A 23,719-nucleotide genomic window follows, 5' to 3' on the forward strand; every position below is an offset into this window, starting at 1 on the left:
TGCAATGGATGCAAGATAGAGAAGGTGGTGTTTTTTTTATTTTTAGGCCCAGCTCAGCTCCTGGCCACAGCTGATCTGGTTTCACTCATAAATAGGCTCCTTTTTGCTTCCAGCATCCAACAGGCTCATTCACAAATGTTCCCACAAGGCAGAAAGCAACTCCAGGAACTCTGCCAGGGATTTTTGCCTCCATCACTCAGGGAGCACTGCAGGAACTCAGTGACACCTCATGCTGTGTCCTGCACCTTAAAGGTGTCACCAGCACCCAAACCTGCAGGCAGACACAAAATGAGATCCTGACCAGGCTCTGAACATTCAGTTTAACCAGAGAAAAAAAAAAAAACCTAAAAATTTCCTCAGAAAAAAAAAAAAAAAAAAGCTGAAATGCCACACAGCAAGGGCAAGAGAATAGGCTTGCACCAAGACCTGCAGCTGTTTCCAAAATATTAAAATCCTGTTTTCCATTAAAAGTGACTGGAGGTTCTCACAGATATTTTGGGTTTTTTTTTCTTTTATTTCTAAACCACCATGTCTATACAAAAAAGGCTGTAAACTCTTCCAGGTAAGGTAAATTCCGTGATTCAAATGAGTCTGAAATAATCTTAAGATCAAGAGATGGCACTGTTTTTTCTTAAAAACAAACAAAACAATCCAGGAACAGAAAGAGAGGAGGAAAAACAGCTTCCTGGCTTATTGAAATAATAATAATAAAACAAAGAGACAAGGAAAAGGAAAAAAGAGAAAAGGGGTGGGGAGGAAGAGAAACAAGGGGGGAAAAGGGAAACAAAGGGGGAAAAAGAGAAACAAGGGGGGGGAAAGAGAAGGGAAAAAAAGGGGGGAAAAGAGAAACAAGGGGAAAAGAAGAGAAATAAGGGGGGAAAAGAGAAACAAGGAGGGGGAAGAGAAACAAGGGGGAAAAAAGAGAAACAAAGGGAGAAAAAGAGAAACAAGGGGGAAAGAAGAGAAACAAGGGGGAAATAGAAACAAGGGGAAGAAAAAGAGAAACAAAGGGGGAAAAAGAGAAACAAGAGAGGGAATAGAGAAACAAGGGGGGAAAGTAAGAAACAAGGGGGGAAAGAGAAACAAGGGGGAAAAAGAGAAACAAGGGGGGAAAAAGAGAAACAAGGGGAGAAATAAAAAGAAACAAGGAGGGAAAATAGAAAAAAAGGAGGAAAAGAAAAAAGAAGGGGAAAAAGAGAAACAAGGGGCAGAAAAGGAAAAACAAGGGGGAGAGAAGGAGAAACATAGGGAGGAGAAACAAGGTGGGGAAAGAGAAACAAGGGGGGGGGAAGAGAAACATGGGGAAGGAAAGAGAAACAAGGGGGAAAAAAGAGATAAAAGGGGGGGAAAAAAGAGAAAAACAAGAGGGAAAAAAGAGAAGCAAGAGGAGCAGCCAGTGGCCACCGTGCAGGGACCAGGAGGTACTCACTGGCTTTCTCTGTCCGTGCAAACTGCCCTGCCACCAACCACGACAGCGCTGTCACAGCTGCCAGGGCTCCTATGTGCAAGAAAGGGGCTGTGGCCTGCAGGGAACAAGAACAGGAGAGGAAAATGGGATTAAAAACACCCCAGCACCTTGAAAATTCATTGGTTTTGCAGGTTCTGTTTTGGACATTGCTTTCTTCTAAATGCTGATGGTACCTCTGGCTTTTGGGCTGCTCTGAAGGGAAAGGAGGAAAGCTCTAACCCCCTTTTAGGGGAATTTCTCCCTCAATAACACAGATATTTGGGAAAAGGGCTGCTGGAGGGAGTGCAGAGGAGGCCACAGAGCTGCTCCAGGGTTGGAGTCCCTGTGCTCTGGAACCAGGCTGGGGAGTTCACCTGGAAAAGGCTCCAGGGACAACTTATTGTGGCCTTTTAGGACTTAAAGGGTAAGAAAACGTGGACAGATTTTATTAGGGTCAGCAGCAGTAGGACATGAGGGAATGGTTTTAAACTGGAATAGTCTAGGTTCAGACTAAATATAAGGAAAAAAAATCAGGATAATGGTGGGCAGGCCCTGGCACAGGGTGCCCAGAACAGCTGTGGCTGCCCCTGGATCCCTGCAATGTCCAGTCCAGGCTGGATGGGGCTTGGAGCAGGCTGGGACAGTGAAAGGTGTCCCTGCCATGGCAGGGGTGGCACTGGATGGAATTTGGGATCCCTTCCCACCCAAACTCATCTGGAATTCTCTGAACACACTGGCCTGTATCAGCAGGGTGCAGCAGCACCATGACACAAAGCTGCAGATGGATCATCTGAGTCGTGATTCTGCTCTCCAATTCCCTGCCTAAATCTTAAAAATACCCCAATAAAATGAAGCACTTCTGAGAAATGTTAGTCATTTGTGTGAATGCCATTTCCACCCCCTGCATTTGCATAGATTTGCATACTCCCAAATACACATTAGTGGTCACCTCTTATGCAAAATGGGGAAAATATTTCTGGACTTCTTTTTTTGAGGAAGAGAGGAAAAGGAACAGAGAGCAGATCTGTAAGAAATTAAATTTGTAGATATTTTCCTTTCATACTTTTCTTGCCCTGCAAGACACCACAAATCTTCCTTAAAACAATTTTCTCATTTCCAAGATTTCAATCTGGGTTGTGACAACCATCAAGACAGAGTTTTATCATACAGAAATACATAAATCCCATGGAATTCAGCTGCACCAGGTGGTGCCATGGCTTCCTCCTCCAGGGAAACATCCATGCAAACAACTTACCTGCAGTGAAATAAAAACCATGTCCCACTCATCATCCCAAAGCTGTGCTATCGATGACATGGTCACCACAGTGGTTATCAAGGTTGTCACCAGGCCAATCTGCAAGAAACCAGGGGGTTTTTACAGGCTGGGGACTGTGGTTGTTATAAAAATTAGGTTGGGTTATTTATTATAGGTTGGGAAATGGAGAGAGAAAAGCTTTGTTTGTAATAAAAGGTCTGAAAGAAGCAATTCATGGGGAAGGAGGTTGGGCTCATGTTAGAGCAGACACTGGGGCTGGGAAGGGACAGTGGTGGCACTGAGGTGACAGAGCTCAGCCCCCAGGACCTCCCTCTCTCATGGAAGCACTCACAGGTCTGAGCAGAGCAGTCAAAAAGAAAACACGACCTCCGTGGTGAAGGTAAAGAGTTCAAACCATGGAAAAGTGCCACGGAAATAACTCCAGCTGCAAAGACTGGAAATCTGGGCTGCCTGTCTAAAAATAATTCCCCACTCTCTGCCTGAGTCTGGCATTCAGCCTCTGCTCTGCCAGAGGCAAAGGATGCTGCTGCAGGTGCAAAATCTGCAGGGGAGACTTGGCAGAAAACTGATCCCCAAAAATGAATGGATCACTTCAGGTGCACAGGGCTCCTCCAGGACCATTTCAGGTTTAACATCCAGACCAGCAAATCAAATCCCACATTGCCAACATTTACAGAATCCCTTTGGTGCATGTAAACAGGATTCCTCTTTCTAGAGCCCTAATTCCCCTTGGTGTGGCCATCCTGTGTCAGGACACAAATCTCCACTCCTCCCATCAGCTCCAATTTATTGCTGCTTCTCCTCCCCTCACACTCATCTCCCACTTGGCTCACACCCCTCTGCACAGAATTGCAGGGGAAAATTGGAAGGAGTTGGGTGCTTTGCCCATACCAGCCTTTCCCACACTCTTTAATCTATATTTGAAGTTAATTCAGTACAGCTCTGAGAAAAATATTAACTTATTCCAGCCTTGTGTCTCAGCCTCCTTAGGAAGCTGGGGGAGGTGTGGGGAAGGGAGGAGACAGAGCCACACATCTGAGATGTGATGAGAAGGGGGGTTCTTGGAAGAAGGTGGGAGTCCAGAGGGTAGAACTGATTATCCATCCCTCTTCTGGACTTACTCATCTAAGCCCACCAGCTTATCTGAAAATACCATTTTTCCTGATGAAGAAACATATGTCAGACTCAAGAATTAATAACTTCTTTTGCAGCAGCAGTCAGACAGTCCCTGCCCCTCTCTGGTTGCATCCTCTTCCCCTGAGGAAGCATAATTTCTACCATCCCTAAGAAAAAGAAAAAAAGGGAAAGAAAAAAAGGGAAAGAAAAAAAGGGAAAGAAAAAGGAAAAAAAAAAAAGGAAAGAAAAAAAAAAAAAAGGAAAAAAGGAAAGAAAAAAGGAAAGAAAAAGGAAAAAAAAAGGAAAAAAAAAGGAAACGGAAAAAAAGGAAAAAAGGAAAAAAAGGAAAATAAAAGAAAACTGAAAAAAGGAAACTGAAAAAAGGAAACTGAAAAAAAGGGAAAGAAAAAAAAAGAAAAAAGGAAAGAAAAAAGGAAAAGAAAAAGGAAAAAGAAAGAAGGAAAAAGAAAAAGGAAAAAAAAAAGGAAAAGAAAAAAGGAAAAGGAAACAAGGAAACGAAAAAAGGAAAAAGGAAAAAAGGAAAGGAACAAAGGAAAGAAAAAAGGAAAAGGAAAAAAGGAACAGAAAAAAGGAACAGGAAAAAAAAAGGAAAAGGAAAAAGGAAAGGAAAAAAGGAAAATGAAAAAAAAAAGGAAAAGGAAAAAAGGAAAAGGAAAAAAAGGAAAAGGAAAAAAAGGAAAAGGAAAAAAAGGCAAAGGCAGGATGGGGAAGCGTCTGCTGTCCCTGTCCTGGGAGGTTCAGGCTCTGATCCTACATCACGTGCAGAATTTCAGGAGGAGCTGGGCACTGGCAGATTCAGGACTGCTCCCTTCATTCCCAGTCAGCAGACTGCCAGCTGCAATGGGATCCTGCCAAGCCATTTTCTCTCCCTGCACACCTTTCCCTCCCTTTCTGTGCTCCAAATGTCTTTCCTTGTGTTTCACAGCAGCGTTTCTCCAGCTGCTCCACACACAAATCCCCTTGGGCCCAGCAAACCTCGCCCTGCACACCCCCATCTGCAACACCTACAACTCCTTCTCCCAAGGCTTTCCCTGCTGGTCCTTCCAAGCACGCTCTGAACAGCTTCAGCTCTGCTCAGCCCCTCTCCAGGCTGGGCTCAGCACAGAATGGAGCCCCAGGGATGTTCCTGGAGCCCCTGAGAGGTTCCTGGAGGTTCCTGGAGCACCTGAGCTAGGATTGAATGAGGCTGCTCTAAGCCTCTGGAGATGGACAAACTGGTGTTTCTCCATCTCCACATGTGGCCTCTCTATCATCAAGGACCAAAAGCATTTCACCAAATTCTTTGGAGCTGAGATTTACCTTGTGCAGCCAGTGCAGGTTCATCTGCTGCCCCACAGCTATGTGACACAGCGCCAGGATCTGGGAGGGACAAACAGACAGTCAGACAGAGGCACATCACCACCCTGAAGGGTTTGAGCATGCAGGGACAGTGCCACCTGGATGGACATCACTATGAAGGTCCCAAAACCTTGGGACAAAGGGAAACTACTGCCACTTGTGCCCAGAGGTGGAAACTGGGCCATACCATGGGAAACAAAACTGTGGTATCTGTCCTTCACTTTTGAGCATCTGAGCTCAAAGACCATCAGCTTCTCACTTTTGATTTTATGCAACTCCAGGCTAAGAAAAAGAGAGAGAAATCACTCCTCAGCTTGCTGATGGCCTGAGCAGCTCGTGGCCTTTTTAAAGCCAACACACAAAGCTCTAGGAAATGGGATTTCATTCCACTCACCAGTAACATTGTGATGTAGGTGAAGCCAGCAGCAGTTGTTACAAGGATTGGAATGGACCAGTCACTCCAATATCCCATCCGGTTATACAAAAACCTGGGCGAGAAGTGGGAAGGGCAGATTAAAAAGGGATTCAACACCAGGACAGCTTCACCGGGGTTAGACAAGACTTTAGAAAACAGATCTTTCCCTAGAAAAAGAGATAGGCAAAAAGCACAAGTGACAGCCCAGTGCTTTAATCTCTTATGGAAATTAATGGATAGGGAGAGGCAGAGAAACCCCAGAACCCTTCTTGCAGCTTCTGACAGTTCAGACCTGACCTGGATTCAAATTTCGCCTCTGGATTTTTAGGAAAAAAACCCCAAAACAACATTCCTAAATTGGCTTGAATCAGGGTTGACATTATTGCTGTGCAAACCCTTTGGCACAGCAAGGACAGGATGGTTCTGGGGTGGAATCAGCTCAATCAATGAACTGGCTGGGGTTTTTTTGGGTTTTTTTTTTTTTTTTTTGCCTCTTAGTGCCTTTTCAAAACTTTAAAATTTTTTTTTATTTTTTGGTTACAACAGACAGAAATGCTGCATTATATAAGTGCAGGTCAAAGATTCAATCTCTTCCCCAGCACTCAAACCCAGCATCATTCATCAGCCAGAACCTCAGGTCTGTTTGGACAAACTCTGGGGTGGTTTTTGGGGCTGTCCTGTGCAGAGCCAGGAGCTGGAGTCTGTGATGTAATTCAGGATATTCTCTGATTCTCATTCTGTCCAGGAGCAAAGCTCCCCTGTGGGACCTGGAGAGCAAATCCTTGGGCTCAACAGGCATGGCCCAGGTCCAGGCCCTGCTCAGGGAGTCAAAGAGCACAAACCCAGGGATCTGCAGGGATCCAGACGTGCTGCTGGGAAAAAAGAGGGAAGAAAGGAACCAGGGCTCCTCTGAAGTCTTTGCTGATGCCACCACCCAGAGCTTCCTTGGCTCTCAGGCCATTTAAGCTTTTGCTCTGATGTCCCTTCAGTGTCCCTCTGAGAGCACCAGGCCTTCACCTGATGTGCAAATGATTGTTTTAAACTGCTGGGTCCATGGGAGCTAAGGAGCAGAGGAGCTTTCTCCAGAACCAAGGAAGAAAACCTCTGCTACACAGACTTGCATTTATGGCCCTGCTGCGGGGGGAACACAGGCAGGGTCACAAATCAGAGCATCTCCCACAGCCTGCCTGAGCTTGAGTGGAACTTTCTGGTGCAGTACAAACCTCAGACAGTGCAGGGCTGAACTGTAATACTGTAATGAAACCAAGTGTAGATACCAAAATGGAAAATGCCAAAAGCAAAAAATTAAAAAAAAATTACTTAAGATGCACAAAAAACCTTCACTTACAAGGATCTCAATGTTAAAAGCCTGAAACAATATCTGCTGGCCCACAGTTTTGCCTTGTCCTCCTAAAACCCATTTCAATCCCAGAACAGCCCTTTGGTCCTCACAAGTTGAAATGACTTAACTGCTGCCCAAGCTGTCTGACACACAGGTAAAAAGATGAAAAACCTCCTCAAGGGTGGCAGAGGGAAAAGGCCCTCAGAGGTTTGGGTTGAAAAATCTCCTCCTAGAGGGTGGTACAGAGCTGAAGCAAGTCCCAAAGAGGGGAGAAATCTTTCTCCAGTCCCTCTCCACCTGGTGGGACAGGCTGAAGGTGACAGGAGCCAGGAGAGCTGCAGGGATGAGCTCTGGAGGGCAGGAAGGAGCTCAGCAGCTCCTCACACCAATATCACAGCAGCTCCTCTTCCCAGCTCCTCTTGGGGCACTATCTTGGTGTGCCATGCCCCAAAGAGCCCTTCCTGTCCTCTGGAGGAGCTCCCAGCTTGCCAAGAAATCAGTGGGGCAGAGAGGAAGGCAGCAGGAGCAAGCAGCAAAGAAATCTGGTCCAAAACCACCACCCAGAAGTGACAACGACAGAGCAACAGCAAAGGTGCTGCTTCTAAACACCAGGACCTCGCTGTGCCTCATCAGCAACAGGTTCACAGCTCTGCAGGGAATAAAATGGTGCTTTCAAGTCCTTCTCACCCTGTCTGGCCCCAAACTGCTCTGTTTTCAGGGAGCCCATGCAGCTGTGCTGGAAGGGAAGGGCCAGGCTCAGCCTGCACGGACCCAATGGAAATTATTTCTCCCCTTGCCTGGAACTGGCATGGCTGTAATTAAAGCCTCACCCTGTGTTCTCCTCCTCCTACCCAGCCTCTCCACAGCTGTTTTCCAGAACCCTGCTCGACCTCTGGTGGTGTGTGGAGCAGGGGTGCAGCTGGGGTTACAGCACACACAGAGCACTGAGCCATTCTCAGGGCCTGAAATGCTGTTTTCATCCACAGAGCCTCTTCCAGCCCTGTGCTGCACACGAGGGAATCCTTTCCCTCTTGGGATGTGCTTCCAGCACCCTGGGATGCATGGCAGGGACAGGGCTTTGGTGACATCTGTGTTAAATCCCAAATGCCTCTTGCATGCAGAGCAGAGCTGCACATCTCCCCCCACTCCTGCAAGAACATTTGGGGACCCAAAACTTGGCAGCACTGCAGCTGCAGTGCCCATTCCCAGCATTCCCAGGGCTTTCCTTCATTTCTGAAGGAATGTTTTAGCCCTCTCACAGCTCTGTGCTCAGACAGAGCTGGTTTTTCACTGGAGCAATCATTGAGGGTACAAACTGAAGAAGAGAAGGGTTCCAAAATACTACTTTAAAAAAGGCATGTTTATCATGCTGCTGTTACAAATAATACAGAACCACAGTAATGGTTTCACTTCTCACAGTGTGGGCGTGAGCAAAGAGAAAAAACCCATTTTTCTCCTGGGAGGAGCCAGCTCACATCACCATGTTGGTAAATACTCTCCCTCACACAGCTCCAGCATCTAAAGCAGATGATTTATTTAAGGGATCAGCTCCCCACTGTGCTTTAAAATCCACTTTACATCTTATGTTTGACAAGAAGATGATGTCAAAGCAGTTTGGTTAGAATACAGCCCAAGGTGCTGTCAAAATGTTTTAAGATGCTGCTGATAGTAAAAGGGAGAATAATTTCCAGCACTGGAAGGCAGCTGGCAACACCCTAAATTCCAGCACATCCCACTGCAAAGCTCCTTTTCAGCTCCTTCCAACTTTGTATAATATTTTCCACACCCATGTGCTTCAGGCTGAATTTTTGCCATGGGTATTTTGTGGAATAGCTGCAGCCAAATTGCTCAGTCACTTTCAAATCCAGCCAACCATCAAGATAAACAAACAAAAACCCAGCCACCAAGTGGAGATGTGAGGCCACGTCACATCCACACACAGATCAGGCAGAAGGAGCTCTCCTTGAGCCCCACTTCCAACTAATTTTCCCTTTCTCACCATTACAGCTCCATCCAAAGGATCTGGATGAACCCAAAGCTGCATCAAGCAGGTGCATGATGGCCAAACCCCAAATTTCCTGAGGGAAGCTCTACTCACCAGTTGATTTCATTGTAGTCATTGTGAACTTCCCACCAGAAGTAAAACCACACCAGGGTGAGGAAGAAGGATGAAGTGAGGATGAGGAACCAGAGGCGCTCCCACTGTGGAGGAAAAGAGAAATCAGTGTCAGCAGGATCCCAATTGGTCCCAGCTGTGGAGACTCAGTGGAGTAAAGAGGCATTTCCAAAGGCAGATTTGGAAATGTCCCACATTTCCCCAGGTCTGGGCAGCGGGCTCGTTTATGTACATTCACCTTATGGAGGGCTGGAAGAGCATTTCTCCAGCTGCCAGGGAAGAGGGGACATTTCCAGATGTGAAGCTGGGGTTTTGTTTGATGAGGATTTTTTGTTGTTTAGGTGGGTTTTTTTGGCTTTTTGGGGCAATTGTTTAATTACCTTTTCCATTCTCATGCATCTTCCCCTCCCCTGGGCTTAGCCTGAATGAGCAGCTATCACATGGTGAAGATTACACAGCAGATTAGGGATGTTCCTACTCCTTATTCCTTCCCCTGAGGTGCTCAGATCCTGCAGGGCCAAACCACCCATCCCCAGCATTTATTCCTCCCACCACCACATATTTCAAGTGTTTTACAAACAGACCACACCAGCACCAACATTCAGCATGCAGGAGCATTTCAAATTCTCCTCAACACACACACACACAAAAGAAATCCCTCAAACAAATCTGTTCAGTGCCCCTGCTCCAATGCCATGGGTAAAATCCCAAACCACAAGGACATCAATCAGCATCCTCAAACTGCCTCCCACCAGCACCATTTCCATGGGCTCCTGGTTGGTTTTTAACCCTTGGCCTTAAATAGTCCACAGGTGTTTTCATTTCAACAGGGAAAACACTGAAATAAACTCTGCATGGAAAATATTCCAACAAATCCTCTCTTCCCACAATGAGCAAGGAAGGATGAAGACTGGAAAAGACCATGAGCAACTCTGCCACTGTAATTCCCTTCCAGATCCTGAGCACACACTGATTTTTTTGGAAAATGCTGTTTTCCCTGGTGAACTTTCCTGGCTTTTTAATTATGCAAAACAATGTAACCGATATAGTGACAACAGAAGCATTAAAAAATACTAGGTTTTGCCTCCTTTTCCATGCTAAGGGCTGGAGTTACCTACTTAACTGTAAATTATTTTTATAATTATTTTTAATATGGCTATTTTTTAACGTGCATCACCCTGGACACTAATCCTGTGATACAGCTCTTCCATCATAGAAAAAAAAAAAAAAAGCCAAAATAAAGCAATAAAAGGGTTGGAATGATTTTGCTTTTGCTGTGCCAAAAATGATGTTTTCTCATAGAAATTCCAAATTCTTGGCTGTATAAGCCAATCCAATTTTGCCCAGAGAAGCCCCTGGATCCCTGGAATGGTTCCAAAGGCTGGACAGGGCTTGGAGCAGCCTGGGATAAGGAAAGTGTCCCTTCCCAAGGTGGGGTGGCACTGGATGGGCTTGAAGGTCCCTTCCAACCCAAACCATTCCCCTCCCTCTGGATGCCTTCCACTCTGCACACCCCCAAGATCCCAAACCTCAATTTCCCACTGTTTGTTGGGATTTTCTCTCCCCCTCTCCATCGGGGTCTCACACCTCCTTGCATATTTAACCCATATAAGCTAAATATGGGTTATATTCCCACATATATTTGGGGTTTTCCAAGGCAAAGGAGGCTTTAGGTACCTTTTATGCCACAGACCAAGATTTCTACAAAAATCCCACCCTCCAGCTCTTTAAAGGTCACTCTGGGCTGAGCTTTGCTGATGTTCATGCACTGGGTGGCACTGATTTGATAAACAAGCCAAGGAAAACATTTTAAACCTTTGAGCTCTTCCCCCTGTATATATAAAGATAATTCCCCCCCTTATTTACATGCAGGCAGCAGAGCTTGTGGCAAGCTCTCCAAAAGCTATTTTGGGTCTGTCCTTGAGGGTGCCCTTGCCATGCCTTGCTGGTTTTGTGAAAAGCCAGGCAAATTCTTCTGTCTCAAGGCATCCTTCAGTGAGTTCAGCCACATTTCTCAGCGGGCTTGCAGAAAAAAACACAGAATATTTGATCTTTAAGGTCCCTTCCAACCATTCTCTGATTCAGTGATCAACAGACACAATCAGATGGGCACCCAAAGGAAATTAATGACAACAGAGACATTCTACCAAGTTGTAGATTGCCAGATTTTAAAATTTTAATTAAAATCACAGAATCCTTAATAACAAACAAGTACATAAATCAGTGTTTCATACACATTCTCCACCACTTTTGCACATCCCCAATCCCTACCCCATGCCAGGTGGGAGCAAAATCAGCTCCAGGTTAGGGGGTTTTGGGGGAAAAAAAGCCAATCCACATATTGAAGGAATTTTCAGAAAAGCCAGTGTTTGATTCATCTGTGACACTGGCTCACGGATTTTCCCCACTCCTGTGCTTGAAGATTTAATCTTGTTTAAAACAGCACTGAAATTCATATCACAGGGGACAGATTTTCCAATTTAGGGATTAGTTTTGGTTAACTGAAGGCTCTGCCAGTCTCTTTTGCTGCAACTCCCCAAGCCAGACAAAGCATTATTTACTGCAGTGCACAGGAAAGCAGAGAGGCTCAGGAAGTTTATTTCATTTATTGCACGATCTGTGGGAGATGTTGTGAGGTTTAACCACACACACACTCCCACCAACCCCTCCCACAAGGACTTTCTCAGTTCTATATTAGAAACAGGAATTTCTCACCTATTTCATTCCAGATGATCACACATATGCCAGGAGACACCTCCCAGCATGGAACCATTTGTGAACTAAAAAAATCCTTTGACCAGGAAATCCAGGCTATCTAAATTGCCTCTTTTGCTCCCAAAAAACAGATCAGCACTGCATCAGGATTCAGAGTCTGATGTGAACAAAAAATAAAAAAATAAATTAAAAAAAAAAAATCAAGACTGCCCAGGGTGAGAGTGCATTGATCTGAAGTGGTTATAACTGCATGCGCATGTGCCTCTCTTCCTGAGGTTAATTCTATTAATCACAGAATTAGAAAGGCTGGAAAAGAACTCAAGATGAACCATATAATTAATATTCTTCATATTATATATTAAGAGTAATAGAATTAATATTTATATAGCGATAGGATATATAAATAAATTCAATATATTTATAATTAACATTGATTTAAATTACATAATTAAGCTGGCTCTATCAGATCTCTGTCCCGAGTCCTGTGGGCAAAACAGAGGGTTCAACATGTGAGGCCATATTAAATTCCTTATTTTTACCACATAACAGAGGGTCCAACACGTGAGGCCATATTAAATCCCTTATTTTTCCCACATCCAGTCCCCAGGGGTGCTGAGATGCTGCACCCCGAGCTCAGCTGCCCCCTCACACTCCCTCTGGGAAGCAGGGCCAGCCCAACACTTGGCTCCAGGTCTGCTCCATGGGAGCCAAGGCAAGGCCAGAGCCAGCTGATTCCCTGACAGAGCCAACAGAGCAGAGGGATTCTGCTCCAGAGAAGCTGCTGGAGTCGCCCCAGCTGACAGCAGCCCTGAAATGCCATCCTGCACCTGTGCTGCTTGCTGGAGTCCCTGCCAGCTCGTCCCAAGCAGGATTAGCATCCCTGAGATCCACCTACGTGTCCCAGCCTTGGGATGAAACAGCAGAACCCTTCCCAAAAGCAAACCCACGCCCCCAGCATCCTGCCTGGCACCCAGAGAGCTTCAGAGGAACTGGGAGGAGAGAAGCCTGCTTTGAACTGGGAATGGGCCTGAGGAAATGCCTCTGCTGGCTGGGTTAGGGCTCCATTCCCACAGGGATGAGCTCACAGCACACATTCCATCAGCGTGGGTGAGGCTGGGTCCCTTCCAGGGACCTGTGCATCCTCAGGAGCTTTCCTGTGAGGGAACCCAAATGCCACTGCTGGAGCGTGCTGCAGGTCACCCCAGCACAGCTCAGAGGGGAACAGATGGATTTTATATTCCCTCCTGGAGTCACATCCACCTGTGAGGATTGGCTCACGACAAACCCACTGTGCCCCAAGCTCTCCCAGAGCAGCTGAAACCACAGCAGAGTCCACCCAAAGATTCCACCTAAAGCTTCCATCTAAAGAGAAAGCTTCCACTGAAAGATTCCACCTCAAAAAAGATCCCACCAAAAGCTTCCATCTAAAGAGAAAGCTTCCACTGAAAGATTCCATCTCAAAAGAAAGATTCCACCAAAAGCTTCCATCTAAAGAGAAAGATTCCACCGAAAGATTCCACCTCAAAAGAAAGATTCCACCAAAAGCTTCCATCTAAAGAGAAAGCTTCCACTGAAAGATTCCACCTCAAAAGAAAGATTCCACCAAAAGCTTCCATCTAAAGAGAAAGATTCCACTGAAAGATTCCACCTAAAGAGAGAGGCTCCACATAAAGATTCCACCTAAAGATTCCACCCAAAGAAAAAGATTCCACCCAAAGTAAAAGAAAGATTCTACCCAAAGAGAGAAAGATTCCACTTAAAGCTTCCACCCTAAACACAGGGAGGAGGTTGTGGGTGCTTGGAATTGAGGAGATCCACCTCAGGGCAGATGGATCTTAGTCACTTAAAGATATTTTCTTTAAAAGACTGAGAACTGGAGAGCATCAACAGCTTGGAGCAAGCTGGTGTGGTGGAAGGTGTCCCTGCCCATGGCAAGGGTTGGAAGAAGATGATCCCTAAAGTCTCCCAATCCAAACCATTCCGTGGTTCTGTGAACTCTACAAGGAGCCACCACTGAGGCCGGGCAGAGGACACAGCCCAAAGTTGTGTAGATGTTTAAATCAGATGAGTGCAGCAGTTGGGGCACATTTTTTATTTATAAAATAAAAGGAAAAAAAGAGAAAAAAGAGGGAGAAAAAGGAAAAAAAGGAAAAAAATGTGGGGGGAAAAAAAAAATAAAAAAGAGGAAAAAGGGGGAGAGAGGGGGAGGAGGAAGCCGACCCTCTTGTTTCAGGGGCTGCCACTCATCCACCAGGAAGAAGGCTCTTATTCAAGGCAAAGTGCCTCTGGGAATCCATGGCTTTCAGTCCCTGGGGAGGACCCTACCCATTCTCTGCCTCCTGAGCACAGTGAACCTCCTGTTCATTCATTAAAATAATGAAATAACTAAATGAAAATCCAACTAGAACAGGAAGAAGCTGTTTAACAATGTCTTACCCCTCCTCTCCCCCCCTTTTTTTTTTAATCAGAAAAAAACTCCAGTTTTGAAAAACAGAAGCCTTTTAGAGAAAATTTAATATTTTAAAGCAATTTCTTGCTGAAGGGCATCTTGGCTTGAGGATGGAATTTCTGCTGAGAGGAATCTGGAAGGAGCCTGAGCCCTCCCACAAATCTGGCAGCACATTGTGCAGGGCATGCACAAGCAGATGGAAAACAGCAGCACGTGGATCTGACCACACCAACAAAACCCAGTGCGGGAATCTTCCTCCAGCTCCATACTGTAAATCTCCCTGCTGGAAATTTTGTGTGCAGGCAACATTCAGAGATATTCAATACAACCACACTTTGAAATTTGGCAATGCAACAAGGTGAAAAGGTGTTTTATCTCCCTGCAGTGCATTCCATCCTTGTGTCCCTAAATATCCACCAGCTCAGGCACTTGGCTCCAGCAAATCAATGGGGTTTTTGAGGGATCAGTCCTGAACAATTGCTCTCTACCTCAGCAGCAAATCCAGGAGCTGGAGTTGGACTGGAGCACCACCACCATCACTCAAGAGTGTTTTCAGATCATTTTAATTCACTCCTGGATCCAACAAAGAGTTTATTAAGGAGTCTGCACTCCACTGTTTTCTGGCATTTTCAAGAATCAATTTGCTGCAGGCATTTATCAGTATTAGTTTGGAGAGGAAAGGAGGAGAGGTAACATTTATCCAGCAAATACAAAGGGAAAACTGACAGCACAATTCCTCAGTTCGGGATTACCCAATCAGATCTTGTCCAAACAAACAAAACATTATCTTCAAGCAAGTTATTAAATCATCTCTGAGAATGAAAGATGACTCCATCTCCCAAGAGAATCAGAAACTGAGGATCACCAGGAACAAGTGTCAGCTGGAGTGTTTTGTCAACGGGAACACTTTAGCTCCTAAGGAGAAATGACAAACTCTCCTTATTAACTGTCAGTATGTGAATGCAGAGCCCTTAAAGCAGTGACTTGTACTGAATTCCCACCCTCCTCTGGCTTCTGCTCCAGGGTTTCCCCACCACCCTGATGGGGAGAAATTTCCCTTCTGCCCAGCTGGAATTTCCCCTGACGCAGGCTGTGCCCACTGCCTCTTGCCAAGGGCCATCCTGGCTCAAGGTCTCAAGGCCAGGCTGGACAGAAGGGAAACACCTTCCTGGGTCCAGTGGAAGGTGTTGGAACAGGATGATCTTCAAGGTCCCTTCCAACACCAAAAAATTATCATTCTGTGACCTTCTCCACCCTCTCCTTAGCTGCTGGGAGCAGCAAAATCCTCTATTCCCACCTCCATCTGCACAAGCCCAGCTCTTCACCCGTCCTCCTCTGTTCCTGGCTCCTGTTCCAAGCAGTTTGGTGGCCCCATGGGTTCACTTCTGTCTGTTCTATGTTTACAGGGAGCCCTCAGTGCTCAGATGAGTTCCCTCAAGTGTCCCAGGAGAGGAAATCCCACATCCGGCACTGCCACTGTTACAGCCCAGGGTGCAATCAGCCTTTGCTGCCAAAAGCACATCCAGCAGCTCCATCTGGCACTGCAGAGAGGCAGAACTAATGGAAAGCACCTTGCACCCCAAGGATTTGAAGCATTTAAGTGAGCAAATCAATAGACTTGAGTAGTAAATGTTGGCCTCACAGACCTCACGCACACCCGAGGTGCCTGGGCTGAAATTCCCTCACCTAAGGCTGCAGAGGGATCAGGCTTTCATCGCTCTCTTGGAGTGAAGATTCAGGAGCCCAAGGGAGCAGGAGGAGCCTGCAAGACCCCACAGTGCATCAGGCAGCTCCCACAGGCCTTAGTAACCTGCCCAAAGGCTTCGATTTCTCTCCATCCAACAATCGCAACCATCTGGTGCAAAGCTCTGCTTGAACTCCTCCTCCTCCTCTTGCTTTTTACTCCTCATCTTCAACTCTCTGCTTTCCCCCTGTCTTGGCTTAATAATTCAAATTTCATAAGGAATGGGATTTCATAAGGAATTTCCCCAATTGCTACAGCCCTCTCCAGGAAGGACAGGGAGCGACTGGAAGGATAAATTTGGGAGCACAACCAATTTGAGCCAGTCTGGTCACTTCAGAAACACTGCCGAGGTTTTTTACTCCTTGGTAATACCCCTGTGGTCTTGCATAAGAGGCACCTGCCAATCAGTAAAGAAATGGGCAGAAAAAGGAAGAAATTTGGTCTGGCAGACAATGGGTCTGAAACAAGGAGCAAAGAAAAGAAAGAGAGAAAGAGAGAAAAGAGAGGGAGAGAAAAGAGAGGGAGAAAAAGAGAGGGAGAAAAAGAGAGGGAGAAAAAGAGAGGGAGAAAAAGAGAGGGAGAAAAAGAGAGGGAGAGAAAAAGAGGGAGAGAAAAAGAGAGAGACAGAGAGCCCTGATGCTGAGGCTTCAACACTTCACCAGATGTTTCCTGAAGTAAGTCACTGCACATCTCAGGCACATCTTGTTTGATTATTACAAAGCCTGGGCTAAGAGCTCTCTGCACACCTTGTTAGAAGAGGCCATGAATGAGATTCCTGAGCTGTGACATGCTCCATTTACAATTCCATTTAGCAGGTCACAGAAAGGAGCAGAGAACATATTCCTGAAATATGTGCTCCTGCTGGGGCTGCTGGAGCTGAACTGCAGCTCAACAGATGCAACTCAAAGAGAGCCAAACCTCTAAAAATATCATTGCTACACGTTGTGAAACACCTCCAGCTCCCAGCCTCCAAAAACACAGCCACAAAGGCTAGGGCTGATTCCCTCCAGGCTTACAAAGCTGGGAGCAACGGGACAGTTTTGCTTGCCTGAACAGCAAGGAGAGGGATAGAGGGATGCAAACTGAGGGATAACCCAGCCTCCCTCTCCACAGACTGTGTCAGAGCACCAGTTTCTCTCCAGGTGTCCACAACCCAACAAAGGCAGCACTCCACTGCATCCCCAGCATCCACAGAAAGCACTGGCAAGCCCGGATGGCAGAGATGGGAATTCCTGTGCTGTTCAGACAGCAGCACAGCTGGAGCCAGGGCTCTCTCTGCCTGCTGGGGGCCCCTGGGGACTTTCAGCAGCAATAATCACGTCCTGGACCAGCTCTGCTTCCAGCAATTACATCCTTGCTCTTTCATTCAAGGCAGAGGTAAACAAAAATCCCTGAGGGAGCCTCTGATTCACGATGAGACAGAAGAGAGTGAGAGGGGATCCCCGATCTATCCCCCACAGCATGAGTTACTCTACTCCCACAGCTCCTGATAACACCTTTTTAACCTACTGGATTTTGCCCAGCCAACATAACCAGTGCTTCTGGACAAATTCATGGAATAATCCAAGTATTCCAAACCCATTCCTGATGCTAATAAAGCACCATAACCTCCTTTTTTACTTTCTTACTTGGAGGCCAAGGGGAGACAGCTAATTTTTCCAGACTAAACAGGTCCAGATTTTTTTCCATTCTTTACTGATGAGCCTCATCTAGGGAAGGAAAAAAAAAAATACAACCCAAGGTCCTTGCAGAGACCACGTGGCTGAGGTGCAAGGCTTGCCTGAAGTGGGGCACCTTGCTGGGCACAGCATCCCTGCTGAGCTCTCATCAGCATCAAGCAGCAGGAGGATTTCGTGCTCAGAGCCTCCTGAGGGTGTCATTGCTGCTAACTCATGCCAGGCTCCTGACAGTCCTTTGCAAAGGCACATGATGGTGTCGACTTGCATTCAGCTGATGGTTCACTTTAATTAAAGCACCAGCATCCTGGGGCAAGGGGGTCAGGATTAAAAACAGCTTTCATAAAAGCAGGCTCAGTAAAAAAAAAAAAAAAAAAGGACTCTATAATCTACCTAAGAAAACAGCCAATGAAGGCTGTTAAATGTAATGGCCTCAGCATTACATTTTACTCAAGTAATCTCAGAAAAAAATTATTATCAGCAGGAGGAACATTTTGTGCCCATCCTGGGGATTTTGGAAGGTGTTTCCTTAATGTTCAGCTTCTAGCTCCAGGTGGAAATAGGACATTTGGGCCCTATACCAAGCCTGGAAAAGATTGCAGTCTCTAAAAAGCCCAGCAAAGCTGTGACCCAACCACCCTGCACCTCAATGGATCACTCAGTGCCAGGGGCAACAGCTCCAATTTGCCTGTACTGATCCTATTTCTGTGCTGGCCCCAAACTGCTTTTGCCATTCGTTCAGATCAGGCTCAGATGTGCCCCCAGCTCTCTCCTCTTGGGTGTTTATGAGTTTAATAAGCACAGCTTTACAGGAAGAACAGTGGATGAGAGAAATCCTGAATATTTATTTCTATTTAAAGAGAACTACTGCATTTCAGAATTGCTTACAGGATTTCTGTCCTAAAATGTTCTATAAAATACCCTAAATAATCTGACATAGATGTCAAATAGATGCAAGGGCAAATGACTGGACTGGGAGAAGAACCAGACAGTAAGTTTATTCCTTGGACAATTTTCCCCTTGCCTCTTACCCTTGGCAGCAAATGTCTGCAAGACAAGTTCTAAAAATACTATCTTGTCATGATGCTTGGCACAAAAGGAACAAATACAAACCAAGGATTTCTGTGCTGGTTGAAAGGGCAAGAGCATCACCAGCCAGAGCTGGAAGACAAAATCCTGACAGGAGAAGAGGCAGTGGGTGCCATTCTTGGTACCAATATCCAATTTTTCTGGATTAAACCCTAGATTAGACCCAGTGTGGGTATAGGAAAACTTTGATTGGTATGACCAACAAACAGCAGCCTGTGGAACCTCCACAGAAATACAAAGTTAAACCAGGAGCATCAACACCAAAAAGCAAACCAGAGCATCTCCCCCATGGAAACCCACACAGCCTCTCTTCTCTCTCTCCATTGGTGGCACAAATGATAGGCAATGACATATTAAAAAAGCCTTTTCAAGGGTTGATCATTGAGCAATTCTGCCTGAAGGGTCAGCTGGTCTCCAGCTGAGGACAGCAGCAAGGAAAATGCTAAAGCAGGAGGTGTCTAAATGCTTGTGTTATTCAGAAACCACTGGGAGGCACAAAAGCGAGGGCTAAAATAAGCAAAATTTATAGAACAATAAAAGCTGCAGCCAAGAAGTGAAAGGTCTGACTTACACAAGGTCCCCTTCTCACTTCCCAGCAGCTCTGACACATCACACTCACATCACTGCTGTTGCATTTTCTGTGATGTTTATAAACTCTGGCATGGCAAAGTTGGATTATGTAACAACAACCCTGCCATGCGTGCCTGGACAGGAGCCAGGGCCTCCCCTGCAGCCATTTCCCCTCAGTACCATCACCAGGGCTGAAGGGCAAGCAGCCAACTTGCAGACAAGAGAAACAAGTTGTTACCATCCTGTTTGAAGCAGGAGCAAGAGCCTCAGTGCTGAAAACCTGAAATGCCTCAGTGCCTGGCTGGAAAAGGCCCTGGAACTGCTCCAGCCCCTCCCTGCTCCTTCCAGGGCCAGGATAGCTCCTGAATGGTGCCCAGCCCAAAAGAGGGGCCCTGCTCTATGAAATCTGGTTTATTTCTCTTCATTTAAAGCTGGAGCATCTGCAGCAAAAGCACAAAGGAGGCTTTGAGCAAGAGGCATGGCCAGGGAGATGAGGAGTTCACAAGGGAGGAATTCCTGAGTCACCTTTCCGGAACCAGAGCAAATTTAACATTTCAGAGAGCCACAGGATGGTTTGGGACGGAATGAACCATGGGCAGGGACACTTTTCACTATTCCCAGGCTGCTCTAAGCCCTGTCCAGCCTGGCCTTGGGCACTGCCAGGGATCCAGGGGCAGCCACAGCTGCTCTGGGCAGTGCCAGGGCCTGCCCACCCTCACAGGGAACGATTCCTTATTCCCAATATGCCATCCATCCCTGCCCTCTGGCAGTGGGAGCCATTCCCCCTTGTCCCCAGTCCCTCTGCAGCTCTCCTGGAGCCCCTTCAGGCCCTGCCAGGGCTCTGAGCTCTCCCTGGAGCCTTCTCCTCTCCAGGTGAGCACCCCCAGCCCTCAGAGCATCCCCATGGCCTCCTCTGGGCTCTCTCCTGCAGCTCCAGGTGCTGCTGCTGTGTCCCCAGGGCTGCAGGTGGGCTCTCACCTGGGCTCAGGGGCAGAATCCCCCTTTTCCTGCTGCCCACACTGCGGGATCAGCCCAGGAATCTCCAGTGAGTGCCCTTGGAAGCAAAGCAGCACCATGGGTGAAAACTCGCTTCATTTCCTCACCACAAAATCGTTTGCAGTTCCAGAAAAGGCATTTTAATGTGGCTGATCTTCTCAGCTCTGTGGAAATGGGGATAATTATTGCTCTGCTCAAGAGCTGCACGTTGATTACAGCGACGGAAGGCGGCACAGAAATAACAAATCTGCCAAACTGCTGCTCCTGCACTCCACAGTCTGTCCAAGCAGCAGCAGAGCCAGCCTGACTTTCCACTCCCCTTTGAGGGACAACCTGGAGAGGGCATTTTCTGCAAGTTCCAAACAGCTGGCACTGCAGATAACCCAAAGCTCAAGATTTTCCCTACTCCATCACTCACTGATTGTGAAACATGCCAGGAAAAAAGTGCTCATCCTGCAGCTCTGCCACGTGACTGTGGACAATTTGGATGAGCAAACTGCTTTTCACAATTCCTTCTCTTTGCACAACCCAACATGGATTCAGCAAGTTGAGATAAAAGTTGATATAAAGCCCCTGTGGTGGCCAGGAGAGGGATGGACCAGACAGATCCCAGCTAGGGGAAGAATGCAGGAAAGAATTCCCAAATTCCTGGATTTCAGCCTGGGCTTTTACAGACAATGGAAATGTGGCTTTTGGCTTCACATCTGGGATAGATGCTCATAAAAAATATTTCTAAGCACAGAAATAGATCATATCCAGAGTGTCAACAAAAGCGATGGGCTTTATCCCAACCAAACCAGCTCTCTCCTGCTTATGGGACAGAATATGTCCCAAAATGAAGCACAACCTGTGTGATACCAAGGTATAACACCTGCATTCCATGTTCCTTGTCCATCTTGCTCATGGAGCAAAGCAGCTCTTCAATCTATTGCTTGGAGGGGAAGCTTGGCAGACATCAAAATGCTCTAAAGGCTGCTGACCACACTCACAACCAATTTTTTCTCTTCCTACTCTGTTCAGATAATAACAAACATATTGGACCTGAAGGAAGGTAAGATAAATGCAGAGTAAAGAAAAAAAAATTGAATTTTCTGAAGTAATTGAATTTTTACCTGCCCTGCAAAGAAAGCTTCCCAGCCCATTTCTCTCCTCCCTCCTGCAAGAGCAAAAACTGCTCGTGCAGCAAAAGCCATGGCAGGAAAGTCATCTGCAGAGTCACTGCAAAGTCATCTGTCACCTCTGTGAGCTTTGTCATCACAATCCCTAAGCAGGGGTTTGAACCACTGAGAAAGGGAACTTTGGGGAGGAATGGCCTTGAACTTGCTCTGCCTTTGGCTGGGCTGGGTTTTTTCCATGCATCTCAGAGCATCAAAATTGCTTCAGTGAGAAGCAGCTGGTGAGAAAAATACCCAGTTTTTCAATCAGCAGCTAAAGCAGTCCTGGCTCTTAATTATGACTAATTATATCAAGGCACATTTGGTATAAGGCACCTGTTTATTTTTCAAAATGAGAATACAGCCAGCATTGCCTACACAAAGCACAGGAAAAGTAAAAACTCATTTACAAACCCACTTGAGGGTGTCAACTGTCTGCCTGCAGGACACCCACCCCAAAAAACCCAATCCTTTGCCACAGGAAATATCTGAATTATCCACAGCTCCCATTTCAGCAGGACTGATGGGATTTCTAAATATAGCACGTGCTAAGCCATATTTCCTATTTTTTGCAGCCTCTTCAGCAGCCTGGCTATTCCTGCTCCAGATCTGCTGAGAGAATATCAGGAATATTTCACAGAGATGCAGAAGGACTCTCTGTTCCTTCCTCTCCAAAGGCAGCCCAGGAAGCTCAGGGGTAGGAGCTGCATCTGCTGCTTCAGCCCACAGAGGAACCTTGCCTTGGGTTTGCTCCAGCACCAGACAGGCTGCAGCTCTCAGGAGAGCCAGGAGAAAGGAAAAGCAGCAGCTCTGAAGCCAAGCAGGAGCATTCTCCCTGAGGGATGTGGGCTTTGACATGTTCTTGCTGCATTTAATACCCAGACAGGGCTGATTTGGCCCTTACCTGTCTCATCACAGGGGCAATTTCTCAAAGCATCTCCCAGCTGTGGCCAGCAGCTCTGGGAGCAACACAAAGCACGGAGAGGACAAAAACAGGGAAGCCTGACATTACTTTTTTCCACCACACAAATATTTGATGAGCAAAGCTTTCTTACCAATTGTTCATCCATCAAAGAAACAACATCAGAACTGATTTTCTCCAGCCTGGGCCCACCCTTCCAAAACATCCTCACTAAAGCAATGACTGCACTGAGTACAGTCTGAGATGCCAGAGTGAAAAAAACCTAAAAAACTTAATAAAAGTAGTGTCAATAAATCTCCTGGCAGCAGGCTGTGGCCACAAGCCAACCTGATTTACAGCTGAGCTTGCAGGAGGCAAGAGACAGGAAAAAGGTGGAATGTGCTCCCCCCCAACCTCAAATTAGGAAGCCACAGGGAGAAGTGCAGATGGATGTTGGCATTCCCAGCAGGAGAATGGTTGCCAGAAGCAGGCACAAAACCATCCAGTTTGGCCAAGAGAACAGACCTGGACCATTTACAGCAGCAGATTGAGCTTGAGGTCACTCATATGATCCATAAAAAAATTAAAAAGAATTTTAAAATCACATTTTGGAGTGTGTCCAGAGAAGGGAACGGAGCTGGGAAGGGAATGGAGCCCCAGGAGCTGCTGAGGGAGCTGGGAAGGGGCTCAGCCTGGAGAAAAGGAGGCTCAGGGGGGACCTTGTGGCCCTCTGGGGGTTTTGCCTGGAGAATCTTGTCCAGAAGTTTGGGCTCTGCCCATGAACAGCCTGATGTTTTCTCTCCCTGCATCAGAATGTCTCCAGCAGAAAATGGGGACTTCAGAGGAGCTGGAAGATGGATTTCTGTGGCCAAGTCTTTTTCTTCTCGCTGTGCTCCATGCTGAGTGCAAAACTGAGTTATTAACATGCTCCCAGGGCTGATGCATGTGGGAAACCACCACACAGATGTGGCAGCTGCCTGAGGTCAGGCAGGAATAGAAAATAAATCTGACAGAATCAAACAGAAGCTCACAGAAGGCTGAACTCTGTTTCCTGCTGGCAGGTATTTAAAAAAAGCAAATAAACCTTATCAAAAGTACCTTGTCAAAACCATGGCCTGTGGCACACACAGAAAAAAGCTTCTAAAAACAACCAGACAGACAAAAAAAAATTCCTAAACAAAATGATAAAGCCACCACACAGAAACATCAAAACCCCACAAACCAAAGCTCAACAAACGTAAGTCACAGCCTCAGAATCAGCAGGGCTTACAAAGAGAATCACAGAATTGTTTGGGTTGGAAAATCCAGCTCCAAAGCCCTGCCATGGGGCAGAGGGGTTGGAAAACAACTCCTA

General features: G+C 46.4%; 1 protein-coding gene across 5 annotated transcripts in view; it reads right to left on the reverse strand.

Moving 5' to 3' along the window:
- Positions 1–23,719, reverse strand: part of GDPD5 (glycerophosphodiester phosphodiesterase domain containing 5) — a 101,485-nt gene that overhangs the window by 21,076 nt on the left and 56,690 nt on the right. For all 5 annotated transcript variants that reach the window (XR_010442294.1, XM_064728292.1, XM_064728260.1 and 2 more), the window contains exons 3-7: positions 9,054–9,157; positions 5,593–5,686; positions 5,160–5,219; positions 2,703–2,801; positions 1,430–1,523 (exon numbers count right to left, since the gene is read on the reverse strand). Coding sequence is in view for 4 of the 5 variants with exons in the window: in XM_064728292.1 (XP_064584362.1) it covers positions 1,430–1,523; positions 2,703–2,801; positions 5,160–5,219; positions 5,593–5,686; positions 9,054–9,157 (451 nt within the window). In the remaining variant the exon portion in view is untranslated. The remainder of the gene's footprint in view (positions 1–1,429; positions 1,524–2,702; positions 2,802–5,159; positions 5,220–5,592; positions 5,687–9,053; positions 9,158–23,719) is intronic.

This window comes from Zonotrichia leucophrys, chromosome 1 (genome assembly GCF_028769735.1).
Source record: "Zonotrichia leucophrys gambelii isolate GWCS_2022_RI chromosome 1, RI_Zleu_2.0, whole genome shotgun sequence".
NCBI lineage: Eukaryota > Metazoa > Chordata > Aves > Passeriformes > Passerellidae > Zonotrichia > Zonotrichia leucophrys.